The 21317-nt window shown below is 46.2% G+C and overlaps 1 protein-coding gene across 1 annotated transcript; it reads left to right on the top strand.

Annotated features, from left to right (window-relative positions):
• The first annotated feature begins 781 nt into the window (after positions 1 to 781).
• On the top strand, positions 782 to 20837 carry MFN2 (mitofusin 2). The gene is made up of 18 exons (XM_075839286.1): positions 782 to 946; positions 3924 to 4102; positions 5854 to 5989; positions 7227 to 7389; positions 8883 to 9007; positions 11219 to 11327; positions 11419 to 11526; positions 12836 to 12989; positions 13108 to 13175; positions 13633 to 13754; positions 13838 to 13964; positions 14349 to 14453; positions 14539 to 14641; positions 15014 to 15234; positions 15323 to 15472; positions 15770 to 15966; positions 17169 to 17303; positions 17731 to 20837. Exons 2-18 carry the CDS (start codon positions 3928 to 3930, stop codon positions 17795 to 17797), a joined length of 2265 nt encoding a protein of 754 aa, XP_075695401.1. The 5' UTR covers positions 782 to 946; positions 3924 to 3927; the 3' UTR covers positions 17798 to 20837.
• Positions 20838 to 21317: the final 480 nt, after the last annotated feature.

Genomic DNA, 21317 nt, shown 5'->3' with positions numbered 1-21317 from the left:
TAGAAACGCCGGCGGGGAATTTTATTAACACTGGCGAACCATACCAACGATGTAGCGTGCACCATATTTATCATCAGGGCGTGCTTAGTGTGACTCTACAGCGTACAGGGCACAACCTGCACCACATCCCCCAACACGGCATGCACCCCGTTACTAGATATGGTGACCACCACCCTGCCGGGCGTAACCTAGAGCGCAGCACCAATCATGTCATGTCTCCCCAGACGTGCGGAATTCAATGGGAGACATTTAAAAAAGTTAGACCTCATGCACACAGGGTCTACTACTACCTGGCGAATATAAGAACGCTGCGCCATTTTGATAACTGAAGCCTAATTTAATCGCTAGATCGCAGATCATTAATCATTCATGTAGCCCAATGCTTCCCTTACACAATGGCCATAAAAACGTGTACTTTTACCTACTCCTACAACTCAAATCGCAACAAAGTCGCATCCTGTGCCCTGAACTGCTGAAAAGTCGCAGAAGCAGCAGACCGCACACTTGAGGACCGGCGACACTCCACTCTGTGACATATGGGCTCCACATTTCTGCAGTCATCCTTACAAAGACCTAATAACCACTAGAGATAAAAGAAGGGGATTCCCATTCGTCTCCAAAAGGTTCATCACAGCGGCCATTTTCTAGAAGTCCATTTTATTCACGCTGCTATCCGGAACTGGTCTAGTTCATGGAGAGACAGGACGTTAGATTAAGTTTATCCCTCTAGTGTTTAGTTTCTTAGAATCGTAACGTCACCCAGCCAATCAGGTGCAGGCGGGGTCCGTGGTGGAAGGCGTGGCTGCGGCGGCTTCCTGTACTGTACCATTCACAGGCCGCTCAGGTGTCAGAGGCCGGGGATGGAGCAGGAGTAACCCGCGGAGGACCAGCGCTGCCCTGCTCTGTGCGTGGCATGAAGACCGACTGACCGTCCCGGCACCAACAAGTAAGCAGCTGTCAGACGCTAGAGGGGGGAGTGCCCCAATATAATATAAAGGGGGTCATTCTCTATAAATGTGCCCCAGTGCCCCCATAATCATTCTAGTGGTGACATATTATTGGCTAATTGTAATTGCAGCATCTGACGTCACATTCAGTCCGGTTATTACGGTGGTGTTCCTTTTAATCCGGCATCCGTGGGACCTGATAGGCGCAAATTATCAAATATTCTGGATTATCAGACTGCTATCCATAAGTATATAAAACATCAGTAGGACGCAGGATACACTGAGCACGTGAGGGCCGCGTGTATAAAAGGCGCCTTCAGGACATGGATTTGGTGGGTGGAGGAGGCGGCGCGGCGGTGGGTGGAGGAGGCGGTGGGTGGAGGAGGCGGCGCGTCCAGCGCGGTGGTGGGTGGAGGAGGCGGCGCGTCCGGCGCGGCGGTGGGTGGAGGAGGCGGCGCGTCCGGCGCGGCGGTGGGTGGAGGCGGCGCGTCCGGCGGGTGGAGGAGGCGGCGCGTCCGGCGGGTGGAGGAGGCGGCGCGTCCGGCGGGTGGAGGAGGCGGCGCGTCCGGCGGGTGGAGGAGGCGGCGCGTCCGGCGGGTGGAGGAGGCGGCGCGTCCGGCGGGTGGAGGAGGCGGCGCGTCCGGCGGGTGGAGGAGGCGGCGCGTCCGGCGGTGGGTGGAGGAAGCAGCGGTGGGGGGAGGAGGCGGCGCGTCCGGCGTGGCGGTGGGGGGGAGGCGGCGCGTCCGGCGCGGCGGTGGGGGGGAGGCGGCGCGTCCGGCGCGGCGGTGGGGGGGACACGATGTAGACGGCGCAGCTGTGAAGTTAGAGTTCTGCGTCCTGCGTTATTTGGTGCTGGATATGACCGGGCGATGACTTCTACACGGTCTCGTCCCCAGCCGGCTGCAACAGGTGTCTGTACAGTTACAGTAGAACTTAGTGCAGAGATTGTGTTTGGGTAGGGGGGGGGGGGGTGGGAAATCTTGTTTGAAAGGGATTTTAGCTTTGGGGCTGTTTGGGGAACTCTAATAACCTGTTGAGGAGATGGGGGGGGGGGGCGGGGGGTTAGCAGTGGAGATGTGACGATGTCCTGGCATTGCTCCACTGCTGCCTGTATTATAGGATCAGCACTGAGACCTCCATCAGACAACACCATAAATATCAACTGCCCCCACCATATATATATATATATATCCCCCATTAGAAGTCCCCCTGTTTCCGTATTGCAGGGCTCCAGGCAGCCTGTGAGCCGTTGTATGGGGCCGTCTTACACCACCAGATTAGTTATTTTCCCTTAGAATCAAAACTTCCATGGCAGAATACCTCCAGAATATGGCATCCAATGGCGCCTGTCGCCTCTGTAGGATGTCGGCGGCGCAGAATGACCCTATAGACTATTATGGGGGCCATATTACAGCTCAGTACTTGTATGGCGATGCATGAACCACTCCATGTCAGGGGAACTCGATGTCAGATCCATAGCGCCTATATCATCCACCGTGTCACCTGCAGTGCAGTAAGGGAGCAGTGTAGTAGTGACTCACCCCGGCTCAGCTATGCGGGCGTTATGTCATTTGCCCTGGGTCACAACCTTTCCAGATGTTGACAATATAACTCCCAGCATGCCTTGACAGCCGCAGGTTGGAGACCGCTATACCAGATCGGTGTCGCTGCAGGTTACAGAAGGGTTAAATAGATCCACATTAGTCTGTATTGTGGGCGGAGATCGTGTTTCCGGAGTGATCGTCGTTGTGCGGTACAGTCTGGTGTGACAGGTGCGGCTGCAGATCTGCTATCACAGCTGGAGGGTTCATTTCCATATCCTGACAAGGATTCAACTGCTGTGTAAACGTCCGAACGGCAAATCCCAGGCGCCTACTGCACCCGGGAGTCATCCGGACGGGTCACGCTGCTGCCGCCTCTGCGCTAATTATGTCCGCCCTTTCACACACCCTACACGATTCTGAGAGCGGCCCCTCACCTTATATGTCCGTATACATTTGTATGGCAGCCGTCTACCCTACTGTAATAATCAGTGGTCTGCAACCTTTCACTCTCCAGCCGTGCTGAAACTACAACTCCCAGCATGCCCTAGCTGGGAGTTATAGTATCGCAACAGCTGGAGAAGTACACAGCCCCCCACCTGCCCCGATGACTAATGGGGCCCTTGTGTGACACATCAGATGAAGGTTTTTCAGGGGGACTACAACTTTAAAAAGTGGGTGTGGTCTAGCAGGAAGGGAGGGGCCACTGCGACCTGATACATTTACTACCATTTATTCCAGAAAACTCCGGTAAATTAAAGCGCAGATCTACGGCCGCTCCTCGCTGGCGTAGATTTTATGTTCTGACGCACGAATGACCGTAATAGACGCATCTTATTGCAAGTTTCTTTAGATGAAGACCGACGCGTTTTATTATTTCCCCCTCCTGTATGAGGCTTCGTTCACACCTGCGTTCTGGTTTTCTGTTCTGCTTTTATTAAAAAAAACAGAAGCGCCGGATCCGTTGCATGACGGACACCAACAGCGCCCATTGATTTTAATGGTTTATGTCAACGTGTCCGTTTTACCAGACAATGTAGCGAAGCATACTGCGCTATTCTGTAAAGGATACTCACCGGACCTGCAGCAGAGTCTCCGCTGCAGATGTGAACAGAGCCTCCGCTGCGTTACATTTTCAGGGTGGGATAAGCCATATAGTTCTATAAATTATAGACGCAACGTCACCCGCCAGCAGCGCGATTCTTCTCACCAGGCTGACATTCTGCGCGTTTCCCACCTATAGCTTTGGTTATGTATATGCAGTGCCGGGATCCTATAGCTCCTCACATACACAGCTCAGCTCTTCTGGACTCGGTTCGGCTGTGTCGGCTCGGCGTGACGTCCGTACGGTGTTACAGCTGCTCAGTGTATGAGCGGAGGGGGAAGAAACGTCTTTTTATCTGCGGAATCCTAATGATTGTGTCTCCATCCGCAGCGCGATGTCCCTACTGTTCGCCCGACCAATCGCTAAAAACTCCAACAAGAAGGACAAGCGATACATGGCGGACGTCAACGCCTCCCCGCTCAAGCACTTCGTGACCGCCAAGAAGAAGATCAATGGCATCTTTGACCAGCTCGGCGCTTACATCCAGGAAAGCTACAACTTTCTGGAGGGTGAGAAAAAAAATACAATATATAAATGTCATTTGAAAAATCTACAATACCCAGAATGCAATGCAGCAGGATTCATTGAGTGATCGGACCTGTTTGGGGAGGGATTGCCGGCTGATTGTATGTGACTGACGTATAAGACCTGACGTCTCTGTAGAAGATAACGCCAGTGTTCCGGTCAGACCTTGTTCACGCGGCGTGTATTTGACGCACTTTTTCGTGCCGAAAAATGCATCAAAAACGCACCCTTTAAAGAGGCTCTGTCACCAGATTTTGCAACCCCTATCTGCTATTGCAGCAGATAGGCGCTGCAATGTAGATTACAGTAACGTTTTTATTTTTAAAAAACGAGCATTTTTGGCCAAGTTATGACCATTTTTGTAGTTATGCAAATGAGGCTTGCAAAAGTCCAAGTGGGTGTGTTTAAAAGTAAAAGTCCAAGTGGGTGTGTATTATGTGCGTACATTGGGGCGTTTTTAATACTTGTACTAGCTGGGCGCTGTGAAGAGAAGTAACATCCTATTCTCTTCAGAACGCCCAGCTTGTGACAGTGCAGACCTGTGACGTCACTCACAGGTCCTGCATCGTGACGGCCACATCGGCACCAGAGGCTACAGCTGATTCTGCAGCAGCATCAGCGTTTGCAGGTAAGATCGACTTACCTGCAAACGCTGATGCTGCTGCAGAATCAGCTGTAGCCTCTGGTGCCGATGTGGCCGTCACGATGCAGGACCTGTGAGTGACGTCACAGATCTGCACTGTCAGATGCTGGGCGTTCTGAAGAGAAGAGGATGTTACTTCTCATCAGAGCGCCCAGCTAGTGAAAGTATTAAAAACGCCCCGATGTACGCACATAATACACGCCCACTTGGACTTGTACTTTTAAACACACCCACTTGGACTTTTGCAAGCCTCATTTGCATAACTACAAAAATGGTCATAACTTGGCCAAAAATGCTCGTTTTTTTAAAATAAAAACGTTACTGTAATCTACATTGCAGCGCCGATCTGCTGCAATAGCAGATAGGGGTTGCAAAATCTGGTGACAGAGCCTCTTTAAGCTTCCCATTGACATAAATGGGAAAACGCATTGAAGTGCATACGGCGGGTTTTTGACGCGCTCGTGTTTAAAAAAAAAACTAAAAATGCGTAGTGTAAAAAAGAAGCGGCCGGTCAATTCTTGCTGTGTAAGGGCTAGTTCACACTGAGTATTTTAGCGCTGTTTTTAATGCGGAAACCGGCAAAATCGCCACCCATTGATTAAAACCGCTCGCAGGAAAAAGAAGCGACATGCCCTATCTTTGGGTGTTTCTGACTTCCCATTGACTACAATATGAGGCAGAGGAAACTTTTTTTTTTTTTTTTTTTTTTTGTGGCGGTTTTTGGCAAAAAACGCAGCAGATTTTTCTGCCTGCAAAAAACTGTGTGAACAGGGCCTAAAATGCGCCTAATTCCCATAGTCAATGGGAGTCCTAATTACACGCCAAAAAAAAAAGCGACAAATGCCTGTATTTTAAAAGGCACTTTACAAAAACGCTAGCGTTTTTGACACGTTTACGCGTCTGTTTTTTTTTAGCGCTGTGTGAACAAGGCTTTATAGGAGACTACAGCTACGGACAGCTGATAACATAGGACAATAACCCGCACGTTCTCTGAAGAAATAAGAAGCGTTATTATGTAGCTGTGATTATTACGATGGCTTCTTCCTGGGTTGTAGATTCTACATGTGAGATGTTTGTTTGCTGGTTATTTAGAAACCTACCAGAATGCCGAGCTGGACCCGATCGCCTCAGAAGAGCAAGTGCTGGAAGTCAAGGGCTACCTCACCAACGTGAAGGGCATCGGTGAGGTGCTCGCCCGGCGGCACATGAAGGTGGCCTTCTTTGGCAGGTAAGATAAACCACCCTCCGTTTTTTATAATACAAGTGTCTTCAGATTTCTATTTACTATAAGAAGGCAATGAAGATTTCCGTTATATACAGTTTTTGTGTGGCCCCCCCCCCCTAAAAATGCATCTAAAAACCCATTTTACTACAAAATATTTTTTTCATAAAATGGTAAATTTTTGGTGTTTTTTTTTTTTTTTCTTTTTTTCTATGAGCTCGTATACCGATACGTTTATTTCCGGAAAAAGCCGAACAGACGCTGAACACTCACACGAGCGCTTCAGCTGCTTCGTTTTAGCGATTGGTGGGGGTGTCGGTGCTCGGACCCCCACCAATCCAAACTTCTGACATGTCACAAGTTTGTTAAACGTTTAGTTACCCTTCGTTTGTTTCATACGCCGGCCTTAATCTAAAGAGCGCTGGAGTAAGATGCGCCTTATTTAGGGGCGAACACTTTTTAATATATTAGGCGCATCTCTAGATGTCTGTGCATCAGTAAGATCTTATTCAGATGAACGTGGGGAAACAACGGCCCTATTAAAATACATGCGTCCCCGTGACACACAGACGTATTCAAGGTTCGCTTGAATAAAGCCCGAAGTCAAATGTACGCCAACTATGAGCCGCAGTATATTTGCGCTATAATTTACACCAATTTCCGATGTAGACTATAGTAAATGTGTCGGGCTGCAGAAGGCTCCGGCAAATTTTTGTTAAGTGACGTGAGCAGCGCAAATGCCTCAAATTCCGATTTTAGAGAGACCTGTGAATTTTCTACACCAGTAAACTCACGTAGAATAAAACGCAAAGGGGGACCTTTTGATTTTTGGCCATTTTCAAGATATGAGCTTGCTTTCAGTGAATGAGAGCATTCTTGTTTACATCAGAGGCTGCATCATCTGAGAAGTGGATACAATTGTAACCAGTCTAGACAATACTCTGTGAGCTAAACGACCTGGACTCTAGATGGATACATTGTAGCAAACGACCAGAGTGACTTGTGCAATTGTATCCACTTCTCAGCTGTTTGAGCAGGACTAGGTATTGACTCGTTTGCTGCCTCTGAATGTAGGCCCTGTGTTTTCATTCACTGACGGCAAACTAATACCTTGAAATTGATGAGGAATTGAAACGGAGTGTATATAAAAATTGTAGAAATCGCGACGGAACGCCAATTTTTGCCAAATGTGCTGGTCTGATGTTGTCCTTCTGTTATAACCTTGTGATTTCTTCTGCTCCAGGACCAGCAATGGGAAGAGCTCTGTGATTAACGCCATGCTATGGGACAAAGTCCTACCTTCTGGAATCGGCCATACCACTAATTGTTTCCTGCGTGTGGAGGGGACTGATGGGAATGAATCCTATCTGCTGACTGACGGCTCAGAGGAGAAGAAGAGTGTCAAGGTGAATTGTGAACATCTCACGCGTCCTATGCCAGATATGATGGAGCGGGTGTGAAAAGTTCTGCAAGTTTGTAATATACTTTTATGTTGCAATCATTTTCAATATCTCTGCTTGCTGTCTGGGGAAAAAAGTTTCTTTGCACGGCTTGTCATTGGAACATGGTCACACGTTTGGGATTTGAGCTGTGATTCTATGACTAAATCCTGACAGAATCTGCTCACATTCCGCCGCCAATGTATGTGACACGCTCGTGAAACTAAACCGCATGCAGAACCGCGGCACAAAGACTTGAGTCCGCTACGGATTTCTTCTGCCCATCTTCTAAATAATCCACGCCAGATTTGCCTATGGTGCATTTTTGTCGTGTTAACATACCCTAAGGAATCTATTCTAAGGCCCTATTCACACGACAGGGATTCTCGGCCGTCGCACCGCCGCAGTAGGAACAATAGACTCCAAATGGGGCTATTCACAAGGCTGACTTTCTGACGTCAAAAAATGGAACATGTCCTACTTTGGGCCATTCTCCCGGCCGCACGGCTGCCATAGAAGTCTACGGAGCTGAGTTAAGCATGGCTGCCACTTGGATGTGATCTGAGTGATGGCCGTGTTTTCTGCCACTCGTTCGCTCTCTTCTCCTCCTTGAAGTGCATGTGAGGAGGAGGAGAATATTTTTTTTGCTCCCTGCAGAAGCCGTGGCTGGGGGTCACGTTCCAGGAAAAGTCCCTGACTTCACTGTCCATATATGGACAGTGACGTCAGGTACGTGAAGCGGAAAGCCCCGGCCACAGCGGCCGATGCTGTGGCCGGTGATTCTGCTCCCGGAAAAGTCACTGTCCATATATGGACAGTGAAGTCAGGGACTTCTCATGGAGCTGTCCCCTACAGTGGTGCTATCTACAGGAAGGGGGGGAGGTGTGCCATCTACCGGGGGCGGGCATCTACGGGGGTGCTCTGTACAGGGGGGCTGTGTGCTACTACCTACAGAGGGCAGTGTGTGGGGGGAAAAAATTGACAAATTAAATTCATCTGTTTCAAAAATAGACGGGGAAAAAAAATGGTGCAAAATCGTCCGTTAAAAACAAACACGGCCCGGAACAGAAACGGAACTGATGCAAAACGGCCGTTTTTATCGCTCGACACTCGGATCCTGTCGTGTGATTAGAGCCTAAGAAACCCTGCAGTTGTATAAACGGGACTGGGTCAGAATAGGTTTTCAGTCTTTAAATGTAAACTGTTAATTTTTACACTCACTGACTGCAAGAAGAGGTCTTGTAAAATGATATATATATAATATAATTATACGTTACAACTACTTAAAGAACCGCTAATCAAATAAGTAATTGTGTGTGTGTGTGTGTGTAATATATTTTATTTATTTCTGCAATAACTTTTTTATTTAGTAGTTGTGACGCATATTGTAACCACCGACGAGCTACTAAAATCTCCGAAATCTATGTCCGTTTAATCCAAACCCGTCCCATTTCTTCCAGACCGTGATGCAGCTGGCTCATGCCCTTCATCAGGATGAACTTCTGGACTCTGGATCCTTGGTCAGTGTCATGTGGCCTAATTCCAAGTGCCCCCTGCTGAAGGATGACCTTGTGCTGATGGACAGGTAACCTCCACTGATCACGACTTGTCAATGAAAGACTGGATCCACAGATGTCCCCGTAATAAAACACTAGATTCATTATTATATATCACAGGAGGAGTCAGACTGGGGGAGGAGAGAGCAGGGGCTGTGCATTTCTTTGAAGCCTGCGTGACTCTGTGACTAAATGATAGCTGCATGCATAGGTTATATTGGTTTCTGTAAGTTAACTACTTCCTGGACCCAGATACAAGAGGTTCATATAACTGGATTGTATGATGATCTCGTGTGCTGTGAGGCAGGTGCGGTGATAAAAGTTATAGGTTACTTTTATAGCATTTGTTTTAGGTTTTGTTATGTTATTGAAGCTTCTATAACTGGAGACGGAGTGAAGGTGGAGGAGAACTGGGATGGGCACGGGCGGAGGCGATTAGAGACAAGTTTGTACAGTACGAAGAATAGTTATAGAAAAAATAAATGTTCCCGGACTCACAATAAAGTTTTAGACCCTTTATCCTGAAGATCATAAATGTGCCGGGTAATGATCCAATCACTGCAGGAATAACGTACAATGATATACACTATATACCTCTGCCAGTGTGAGAGGATTGTCATACTGTAATATGGCCGAAGAGGGTATTTAAAGAGGCTCTGTCACCAGATTTTGCAACCCCTATCTGCTATTGTAGCAGATCGGCGCTGCAATGTAGATTACAGTAACGTTTTTATTTTTAAAAAACTAGCATTTTTGGCCAAGTTATGACCATTTTCGTATTTATGCAAATGAGGCTTGCAAAAGTACAACTGGGCGTGTTGAAAAGTAAAAGTACAAGTGGGCGTGTATTATGTGCGTACATCGGGGCGTGTTTACTACTTTTACTAGCTGGGCTTTCTGATGAGAAGTATCATCCACTTCTCTTCAGAACGCCCAGCTTCTGGCAGTGCAGATCTGTGACGTCACTCACAGGTCCTGCATCGTGTCGGCACCAGAGGCTACAGTTGATTCTGCAGCAGCATCAGCATTTGCAGGTAAGTAGCTACATGGACTTACCTGCAAACGCCGATGCTGCTGCAGAATCATCTGTAGCCTCTGGTGCCGGCTCGTCTGACACGATGCAGGACCTGTGAGTGACGTCACAGATCTGCACTGCCAGAAGCTGGGCGTTGTGAAGAGAAGTGGATGACACTTCTATACACAACACCCAGCTAGTAAAAGTAGTAAACACGCCCCGATGTACGCACATAATACACGCCCAGTTGTACTTTTGCAAGCCTCATTTGCATAAATACGAAAATGGTCATAACTTGGCCAAAAATGCTCGTTTTTTAAAAATAAAAACGTTACTGTAATCTACATTGCAGCGCCTATCTGCTGCAATAGCAGATAGGGGTTGCAAAATCTGGTGACAGAGCCTCTTTAATATCGGGAATCAACCCCCCCCCCTCCCCCCTCATTTCAGCAAATCTCCATATAATGAAAAGTTCTGCAATTTTGTGTCTCCATTGTTCATGATTCTCAAGATCTCTGCTTGTCGTCATTGAATGTACACAATTGATTACTACTGGTTACAGTTCTGTCCTGGTCATGTGGTGCTTGTTACAATGCGATAACTCTTCTGCTCCTGTAACAAGCCGTGCAGCTGTGCGAGCATCACATGACCAGTAAGCAATAAAGGTTGTCATTCAGTGACTACAAGCAGATATCTTGGAATCCACTTGTAAGGTTTATTTTCCATAAAATCCCTTTGGGAGATAATTTTCTGCTATATGTGATCTTCGTTACAACTGAATTGCGAGAGCGTCACGTGACACGGTTTGGCTGCTCCCTTAACATTCACTTCTATTGCAGCGCGCACAGCTGCGACTTTGGCGCAACTGAATGCGTTACTGTGGGTGTGGCTTATGAGCAGCATTATATACACATCAAGGGGGTCACTTATAATATGCACTGCCTAGAACAGAGCCAGGCCCATTATATACTGACCTCTTCTTGTGATTTATTGTTCGCCATGCATATATGACCTCATTTGCTACATGGATTTTTTCTTCCAGAAACAGCGCCACACATGTCCACAGGCTGTGTCTGGTATTGCAGCTCTGCTCTATTGAAGTGAATGGGGCTGAGCTGTTATACCACATCCAACCTGTGGAGAGGTGTGGCACTGTTTTTAGAAGGAAGCGGCCATGTTTTTCTAGTCCTGTACATATTGTTAACAATGTATTGTGTATTTTCAGCCCCGGTATTGATGTGACCACTGAGCTGGACAGCTGGATAGATAAGTTTTGCCTCGATGCTGATGTGTTTGTACTGGTGGCAAACTCTGAGTCCACTCTTATGCAGACCGTAAGTGGCAGTCGTGTCCGAGACCCTGTGGCAACCACGTATGGCAGCCACCTTTATGCCGTATACTCACACATGTTTTCTTGTGTACTAGGAAAAGCAGTTTTTCCACAAGGTGAATGAACGCCTCTCCCGACCGAACATCTTCATACTGAACAATCGGTGGGATGCGTCTGCGTCAGAACCGGAGTATATGGATGAGGTGAGGCGGGTATTTGAGGCTTCTTGCGTCGTCCCCTTCTTATAAGTACTTAAATATTCTATTCCACTGTTCCGTCTGGTTCTGGGAAAGCTGGGTGACAAAGTTTGTGCCTAGCGGTGGTATATCTGCTGCTTCCCCTTAGCTGCAAAACTGGGCACATACCAAATACATGAGAATGGGCACGTCAATGTAAATCTACTATGCAGTGTCTCCCTGCTGAGCAGAATCTATTTACAACCCTGCAGCGAGGAGCCGCTATCACTTCTGCTGGTGGAGTCACTGTATACATACATTACTTATCCTGTATTATACTCCAGAGCTGCACTCACTATTCTGCTGGTGGAGTCACTGTATACATACATTACTTATCCTGAGTTACATCCTGTATTATACTCCAGAGCGGCACTCCCTATTCTGCTGGTGGAGTCACTGTGTACATACATTACTTATCCTGTACTGATCCTGAGTTACATCCTGTATTATACTCCAGAGCGGCACTCCCTATTCTGCTGGTGGAGTCACTGTGTACATACATTACTTATCCTGTACTGATCCTGAGTTACATCCTGTATTATACTCCAGAGCTGCACTCACTATTCTGCTGGTGGAGTCACTGTGTACATACATTACATTACTTATCCTGTACTGATCCGGAGTTACATCCTGTATTATACTCCAGAGCTGCACTCACTATTCTGCTGGTGGAGTCACTGTGTACATACATTACATTACTTATCCTGTACTGATCCTGAGTTACATCCTGTATTATACTCCAGAGCTTCACTCACTATTCTGCTGGTGGAGTCACTGTGTACATACATTACATTACTGATCCTGAGTTACATCCTGTATTATACTCCAGAGCGGCACTCCCTATTCTGCTGGTGGAGTCACTGTGTACATACATTACTTATCCTGTACTGATCCTGAGTTACATGCTGTATTATACTCCAGAGCTGCACTCACTATCCTGCTGGTGGAGTCACTGTGTACATACATTACATTACTTATCCTGTACTGATCCTGAGTTACATCCTGTATTATACTCCAGAGCTTCACTCACTATTCTGCTGGTGGAGTCACTGTGTACATACATTACATTACTTATCCTGTACTGATCCTGAGTTACATCCTGTATTATACTCCAGAGCTGCACTCGCTATTCTGCTGGCAGTGAATCCCTAGTAACCAGATTGTAAGACATAACAGCTGTTTGACTGGATTCTGCCTGTACTGACAGCAGAGAAGGAGCAGCCAGCACAGCAGCAGTTTTGTCGTTTCTTGTATGATATCGCTCCTTTCTCTTCAGGTGCGGCGTCAGCACATGGAGCGATGCACTAGTTTCTTGGTGGATGAGCTCGGAGTCTTGGATCGAACCCAAGCAGGAGATCGCATTTTCTTTGTGTCTGCCAAAGAAGTTCTTAATGCCAGGATACAAAAAGCACAAGGAATGCCAGAAGGAGGTATTGTGTTCTCTCCCTGGCCTCATGGTGTGCGTGCAGTCATATGAGGAAGTGTTTTTCTGTGTGAATGTGTTTTTTTTCTTTCTGTCACCTGACTTCTTTGTGTTTTGACCTGTAGGTGGCGCTTTAGCTGAAGGTTTTCAAATCCGGATGTTTGAGTTCCAGAACTTTGAGAGAAGATTTGAGGTACAGCATTAAACATAATCAGTCTGGAGGTTTTGTCCAGAATGGGTGTGCTCCCACCCCCGGCGTCTTGACTCCATACATTAAATCCACTGCTGGGCATCTCGGCTTATTCATTTTGAGATTACTTAGGGCAATTTGGGTTATTCTGGTTTCAGCAAATAGAGTATTTACTGTGCTGTGAAATGTTTTGCAAGGTTTTTAAGATCTTTGCTTGCTGTTACTGAATGGAAATTACTGTTCGACTACAGAGGATGGTCACATGATTCTCTGTACATACAAGGAAGCTTTGGTAACTGTATTGTCACAATCCTGAAATAACCAGGGCTGATATTCATCCTTTGAAAGTAAACTGAAGGTTCCCATTCATTGACTTCAAGCAGAGTTCTTAAAAACTGTCAACATGGAATATTTCTTTTATAATGAGCACCCGTTTAGACTTTTACTTTGCTGTTTGCAGGAATGCATCTCTCAATCGGCTGTAAAAACTAAATTTGAGCAGCATACGATGAGAGCCAAACACATAGCGGAGGTTCTGCGGCAGATCATGGAGTCCGTGCATGTGGCGGCCCAGGAGCAGAGGTGAGTGACGTGTAAGAACAACATGGAGGCTGTTTCCATCGCCTCGTTTCATATCTGGTGTAAATACTATAAAACTTCCGCAGGGTTTACTGCCTTGAGAAGCAGGAGGAGTTCAGGGACCGGTTGGAATTCATTGAGAAGCAACTCGAGCTGCTGACGGAGGATTACAGGATGAAAATCAAGCAGATCACGGACGAGGTGGAACGTCAGGTGACTGCAAAATCTAAATATGTACAAGTGGAGAGCAGCCTATATACTGGCAGGGGCAGTACAAGTGGAGAGCAGCCTATATACTGGCAGGGGCAGTACAAGTGGAGAGCAGCCTATATACTGGCAGGGGCAGTACAAGTGGAGAGCAGCCTATATACTGGCAGGGGCAGTACAAGTGGAGAGCAGCCTATATACTGGCAGGGGCAGTACAAGTGGAGAGCAGCCTATATACTGGCAGGGGCAGTACAAGTGGAGAGCAGCCTATATACTGGCAGGGGAATGCTCCCTTCATTGACCGATGACATCATCGGTGGTACAGGGAAACTTTTACCGTAAAAACATGACTTGTTGTTTCTCCATTGGTTAACATCTTGGCCGTTTCAGGTGTCCAACGCCATGGCTGAAGAGATCCGCCGCCTCTCCGTGCTGGTAGATGACTTCCATTTGGAGTTTCATCCATCGTCTGTTGTCCTTAAAGTTTATAAAAACGTGAGGAACTTTCTGATGTCATGGATGGTTGTCCTGGTGTCTCCGGTCTTGTTGTGTTTTGACTTTTCTTCACCTTTCCCACCAGGAGCTGCATCGACACATAGAGGAAGGGCTGGGCAGGAACCTGTCTGATCGATGCTCCAGCACCATTTCTGTGTCCCTGCAGACCACACAGCAGGAGATGATTGGTAAGATGAATGACTAAAGGGCAAACACTGTTTTGTGTATACAGCTCTTATGCAAACCTATGCATCTCCATGCTTACGGGCCATAAACCACCCCAATACTGCAGTCATGTGTTACTTCCCTTCCTCTGTCCCCTCTTCTTAAAAAAATAAATAAAATATGGACAATAAAAGAGGAGGCAGATGGAAGGGAGTAAGACATGACTGCCGTATCAGACTACAGAGTTTGGTTGTAGTCTGTAACCACGGAGACACACAGGTCTGCATAGGAGATGTATACACAAAATGGTTGGATACTCTTCTGTAGTGTCGCGGTTTGTCTGTGAGTCTCTGGTAGTTCACAATGAGGTTTCTGTTCCCTCCTTTCCTTTGTAGATGGGCTGTTGCCTCTTCTCCCGTCATCCACCCGTTCCCAGGTTGACTCTTTGGTTCCCCGTCAGAGCTTCAGCTTGAGCTACGACCTGAGCTGTGACAAGCTGTGTGCCGACTTCCAAGAAGACGTGGAATTCCACTTCTCTCTCGGCTGGACGATGCTCGTGAACAGGTTCCTAGGACCCAAGAATGGCCGCAGAGCTTTGATGGCCTATAATGACCAGGTGGGTGGAAGGGAAGTCCTTGGTTATTGTTCATATCTGAGTATTTAGTAGGTAACGTATCGCAACAATGTATCGCTGCTGCCCCCAGATACCTCGTGCAATGACCCCGGTGAATCCCAGCATGCCACCAATGCAGCAGGGGGCAATGACCCAGGAGGAGCTTATGGTTTCCATGGTGACTGGACTGGCGTCGTTGACGTCTCGGACATCCATGGGCATTTTGGTGGTGGGAGGAGTGGTAAGTGCAACCTCTTCCGTCTACATTCCCCAACTTGTATCATATGCTATAAATATTTGGTAGGTGGGGGGTCCCGTGAGCTCTTCTTAGTCATGGGACCCTTGTGGATATGCCATCAGTGTCTGAGGTTGTAATACCCCTTTAAAGGACCGATATGGTGAAAATAGATTGACAGATCTTCGTCTATGAGATGTAATTCCTCCTCGCTGCCACGTTGTGCTGTATGTGCGCTTTGCGTTGGCTATTGAGCGTTTTATTTGGAATCTTTGTGACCCGTTCTGTGTTCTGTTATTTCAGGTCTGGAAGGCCGTGGGCTGGCGGCTCATCGCCTTGTCTTTTGGCCTTTATGGGCTCTTGTACGTATACGAGCGCCTCACCTGGACTACAAAAGCAAAGGAAAGAGCCTTCAAACGTCAGTTTGTGGACTATGCCGCTGAGAAACTGCAGCTTATTGTCAGCTACACCGGGTCCAACTGCAGTCACCAAGTGCAACTGTGAGTTCACACAGCTGAGTGCCCATGTGAATATAGATCTCAAGCACCATATACATTTAAAGTGTATGTCCAACTTGAAGACCATTTTAAAGTTTACATAAATACTGAGTGCAGCTCTGGGGTATAATGCAGAATCCAGCAAAATAGTGAGTGCAGCTCTGAAGTATAATACAGGATGTAACTCAGGATCAGTGCAGGATTAGTAATGTAATGTATGTACACAGTGACTCCACCAGCAGAATAGTGAGTGCAGCTCTGGAGTATAATACAGGATGTAACTCAGGATCAGTACAGGATAAGTAATGTAATGTATGTACACAGGGACTCCACCAGCAGAATAGTGAGTGCAGCTCTGGAGCATAATACAGGATGTAACTCCGGATCAGTACAGGATATGTAATGTATGTACACAGTGACTCCACCAGCAGAATAGTGAGTGCAGCTCTGGAGTATAATACAGGATGTAACTCCGGATCAGTACAGGATAAGTAATGTAATGTATGTACACAGTGACTCCACCAGCAGAATAGTGAGTGCAGCTCTGGAGTATAATACAGGATGTAACTCCGGATCAGTACAGGATAAGTAATGTAATGTATGTACACAGTGACTCCACCAGCAGAATAGTGAGTGCAGCTCTGGAGTATAATACAGGATGTAACTCCGGATCAGTACAGGATAAGTAATGTAATGTATGTACACAGTGACTCCACCAGCAGAACAGTGAGTGCAGCTCTGGAGTATAATACAGGATGTAACTCAGGATCAGTACAGGATAAGTAATGTAATGTATGTACACAGTGACTCCACCAGCAGAATAGTGAGTGCAGCTCTGGAGTATAATACAGGATGTAACTCCGGATCAGTACAGGATAAGTAATGTAATGTATGTACACAGTGACTCCACCAGCAGAACAGTGAGTACAGCTCTGACGTATAATACAGGATGTAACTCAGGATCAGTACAAGATAAGTAATGTAATGCTATACCAGCAGAATAGTGAGTGCAGCTCTGGGGTCAATACAGGATATAACTTTTTTTTTTTTTTTTTTTTCATCCATCGTAATTATTTAGATCTTTTTAATAAGTGATTTTGGATTGTACACAGTAGTATAAGGGTTAAGCCTCCGGCAGAAGTCTATCTTTTCCAGAGTAGAGCATCGCTTGCTGTTCTTTAGTAATCTTTTGTCTACACTTACAGGGAACTCTCTGGGACATTCGCTCACTTGTGTCAGCAGGTTGATGTCACTCGGGACAATTTGGAACAGGACATGGCCGCACTGACTAAAAAGATTGAAATCCTGGACAGTCTACAGAGCAGAGCAAAGTTGTTGAGGTAAAGTGATTAATTTGGAATTTCTTACCACTCACATGGAAAAATCTGGTCTTCCCGTTGCCACCACTAGTGGGCGATCTGTATATAGCTCTCATTAACCTGCATACAAATGCGCCACCTAGTGACTGAAACAGGTAGCAATTATATTATATATTGCTCCATGTATCATACCTTTCGCTGCAACCTTTTTAATACTTTTGATGTCCACAAATAAAGCCTTTATTATAAAATATATATTACATACCTATATATTTTGTGAAATTAGACCCCTTACCCATTGTAAAAATGACACCCAGCACTTAACAAACACGTCTTCACATAATCCCCAGAACGAAAGACCAAAAATCTCTGCGATCCAGAGCAGTGAAAGGGTTAATGTAAGGAACGAGTTTGATTTTCTTATCTGGAATTTTCTTCTTTCTTCTAGAAATAAAGCCGGCTGGTTGGACAGCGAACTCAATATGTTCACCCACCAGTATCTGGAGCAAAGCTGATGTGGCTGCGCCATTGAAACGCCAGCTCCACCACTTTGTACATCATGTCATGCTTCCCGAAATCTCCACTCTCACCGTACTCAGAACTAATCAGCTGCGCTATCGATTTCTTTTCTTATGCATAGTATACACGAACTATTCAGGACTTATATACTGTATGATCGCTGCCGTCTATGCGCTCGCAAATTGTACGCAGCTTCACGTTATGCTATACTGCTGCAAAGGATGCTGGGAAGGTAATCAGAAAATGCGACACTGGTCAAAATGCTTGGTTAATGCGACAAATTGGTGGCAAGCCATACTTTTCATGGTGGAGATGAAGGACATCTGTTTTATGTTGTCCCTGTTTTTTAGGTCCCGTTCTCCTGCTGTACAGACTACTGGTTCTGGGGTGACATTTGTACAGTTTAAGGGATAAAAAAAAGAAAAAAAATAAGAGTAGGAATTTCTGAGGTTATATGTGGATAATTTATTATTGGTCTGGCCATAGTGAATAAGTATTTGATATTAATTTTAAAGGGGTTTTCCAGTTTTTGGTAAAATCATTGTATAATAAAAAGTAGTATCTCTGCTTGCTCTTAGTAAATGGGAACATTTCTGTTTACCTCCCACCCATCCTGTTTGCTACAATTGTATCCAGAATTTCTTCAGTTGTAAAGTATTAGGTTTCATCCTTAGGATGTTACTGACAGCAAGCAGAGCTCTTGAAAATGGTAAGGAATTGAAATACTAAATATATTAAACTTTTGCACAACTTTTCATTTTTGGCATAAAACCAGGAATCCTTTTTCATTATAATCCCAGCCATCACTAAATGGGGTTATATGGTTTGGACAACCCTTGTCCAGTCTTCTTCCCCCGTAACTACTAGTGGATCGTTGGGGGTCCTGCTACTAGGGTCCCGGATCGCCAGCTGTTTTGCTTCGGGAGCAGCCACTGACTGGTAGACTGCAATACTGCAGTGGAAATAATCTGACTGAGGGGATAGCAGTCCTCCTAGTTGAGGGATGCTCTTTATTAACTCTCTAAATAGATTGTATTATGTTGTATAGTCCTGTATGATACTCCAGAGCTGCATTCATAATTCTGCTGCCTACTTTAAAAACAAACGACAAGCTATGTATGCACGACCCCCTTAACAGTTCTCCTATAATGCCAGGGGTGAGAGGTTAGCTTCTCCTGTATCAGATTCATGCCCAGTGTAAAGATGACTCTTCCCAGAATGCAAATCACCGGAACAATCTCTGTGCAGACACTGAACAAGCAGGGCATTCTGGGAGAGTTCAGCTCTGGAGTGTAATACAGACTCTGGATTAGTACAAGATGCATTTACGAAGTTACTCAACTTTATATATCGATTCATTCGAAGTGTGGATCTCCACTGGCAGCGCTACTATAGGTCCAAGATGTGGAGTTGCCTTAATGTACTGTATGTATTCTGTAATTTCCCCCTTCCCCCTGGATATTGTAGTACAGTCACTGATTAAGGCCTCTTGCACATAATCTAATTCTTGCGGATCCATTCTTTTCTATGCCCCATGCACCTGACCGTGATTTACACGGATCGGTGTGGGGGCCGCAAATCCGGACAGCAAAAACTCAGGGCAAGTCATTTTGCAGATTCACCAATACTGGTGAATTGTGGTGGATCCGTGACTCCGGATTTCCACACGGTTACACAACAAGGGGTTTCTGAGGTCCGACAGACCGCCGCAGACCCGTGGTTTTGCGAACCGCAAAAAACAATACGGTCATGTGCATGAGGCCTAATACAAGCGGGGGCCGTGGTCCTCGCTGCACTTACCTCCAGGGAGAAGTCACACGAGTCTAAGGAAGAAAAGAAGGAGCTTTGTTATGTAATAATGTATCCATTTATTTATTATTGTTTGCACAAGATACATTGTATTTCCTATCAATTATCCTTTGTATTTCATGTCCATTAATACATTTCCGGAGTCTGATTTGCAACGGGACATGAGGTTAATGGTGGCTCTCCCCTCCCCCAAACTAATGTATTTATTCCTGTATAGGACATTGACTTGCGCAACAATTTGCATACACACAGAATAGGAAGAATAAATGTCTGAGCTCGGGTCCTGCATGTAAGTGGAGGAATAATAAGCCGAGAGCTTGTATATTCTACATAGAGGTGGAATTACCCATGACCGTAGCGCACGGACCCCCTCCCCCATCGCACATTGTATATCTCGGTGCATCTCTTTCTCTTCTGTCATATTATTTATGTCTAGTCCATGACCTTAAAGCAGATGATCTGTAAATATATGAAATAGGAATGTTTTGTATTAATGTAAATTGGTGGTGGGTCTTTTTTTGGCGTCTTAGATGACTTTGGTCAAGCTGTGGCTCTCCTGTTATTGCGGTACTACAACCCCCAGTATAATCTGATCGCCTGCAGCTTGAAAGTTCCAGGACAGCTGGAGAGCCACAGCTTGGAGGAAGCTGATATATATTATGTCAAAAGGGATGGGGACTGATTACAAATGAGAAAACCCACCATAGCGTGCTATAGAGCTCCTTTGATTTGCTATGGGTGCAATTGTTATGCTGTGTGTGTCCAGCAGAGGGAGCTGCTGAGAGAAGCATTTCCAGCCCTGCTGGGGAGCTGCACTCAGTTGACAGGAGGCTCCCTTTTAAAAAGCAATGCGGTAGCAAGACGCAGCACACCCCAGTCATCTTGAGGTGGAAGATCCCTTAAAGCCTGTCGTTGGTACCAGTTGAAAGTAAAGAATCATGTTATAACACTATGATGTATGTGCAGAATACAGGGCATTCACCACCGATCCACCCCCCCCCCCCCCTTCTTTATTTGCCAAATATGATTCGACTTGAAACGTGACGCTATTGGTAGAAGGCACTTCAGCGACGTTAGGCGATATGCACTTTATTTTCCGGAAGTCGTCGCCGGTCTCTTATGGTCTTGTAATATTGGCGGCTTTATTTTCTAGAATGTATTTAATCTTCTGTCACTCGCATGTCGGCTGTAACTTGACTATTAAAAATAAAAAAATTGAAATCCTCGTCTGTTGTGTATTATGGTGTGGGTTATTATATGGGATAAGGCAGTGATCCGTACCTTCTGATTTGGGGCTATGTTCACACCACGGCCGTGTCGGATCCTATAACCATCTGAAAATCTCCGCCAGACGACATCCGGTGCCACCATTTATTTTTGTTCCATATGACTCTGTGCTATTTAGTCCTGCTGTTGTGTAGGGGGCTCCTGCGCATCTATAGGACCCCCATATCACTATACCATTGATTTCATAAGGCGCCATACAGAGGTGTTGTAAGACATGGTGGCGTGCTCTGTGCTGTACAGCGGTATAAGGAAGCCTTGAATATTTTTGTACATACAGAGGAGGCGCAACTTTGTACTAGGGAGCCGTACGCCTTCTGTGCGCTACTCTACAGGCTCCGCGCGCACAGCTCTGCTGTATACGAGTCCTTCGGCACAGTGTTTAAAAGTTGTGTATGAATCGCAGTCCCAAAACGACTTCTA

This window comes from Rhinoderma darwinii, chromosome 10 (assembly GCF_050947455.1).
Source record: "Rhinoderma darwinii isolate aRhiDar2 chromosome 10, aRhiDar2.hap1, whole genome shotgun sequence".
Classification (NCBI taxonomy): Eukaryota; Metazoa; Chordata; class Amphibia; order Anura; family Rhinodermatidae; genus Rhinoderma; species Rhinoderma darwinii.
Note: the sequence above shows the minus strand (reverse complement) of the source record. Positions and strands in the feature narration are given on the sequence as shown.

What these genes read in the sequence shown, in the direction of transcription:
- MFN2 (XM_075839286.1), top strand. Translation starts at nt 3,928, where the DNA reads ATGTCCCTACTGTTCGCCCGACCAATCGCTAAAAACTCCAACAAGAAG. An exon ending in AACCGGAGTATATGGATGAG is followed by an intron (nt 11,527 to 12,835) that starts GTGAGGCGGGTA and finishes CTTTCTCTTCAG; the next exon opens with GTGCGGCGTCAGCACATGGA. An exon ending in CACACAGCAGGAGATGATTG is followed by an intron (nt 14,642 to 15,013) that starts GTAAGATGAATG and finishes TTTCCTTTGTAG; the next exon opens with ATGGGCTGTTGCCTCTTCTC.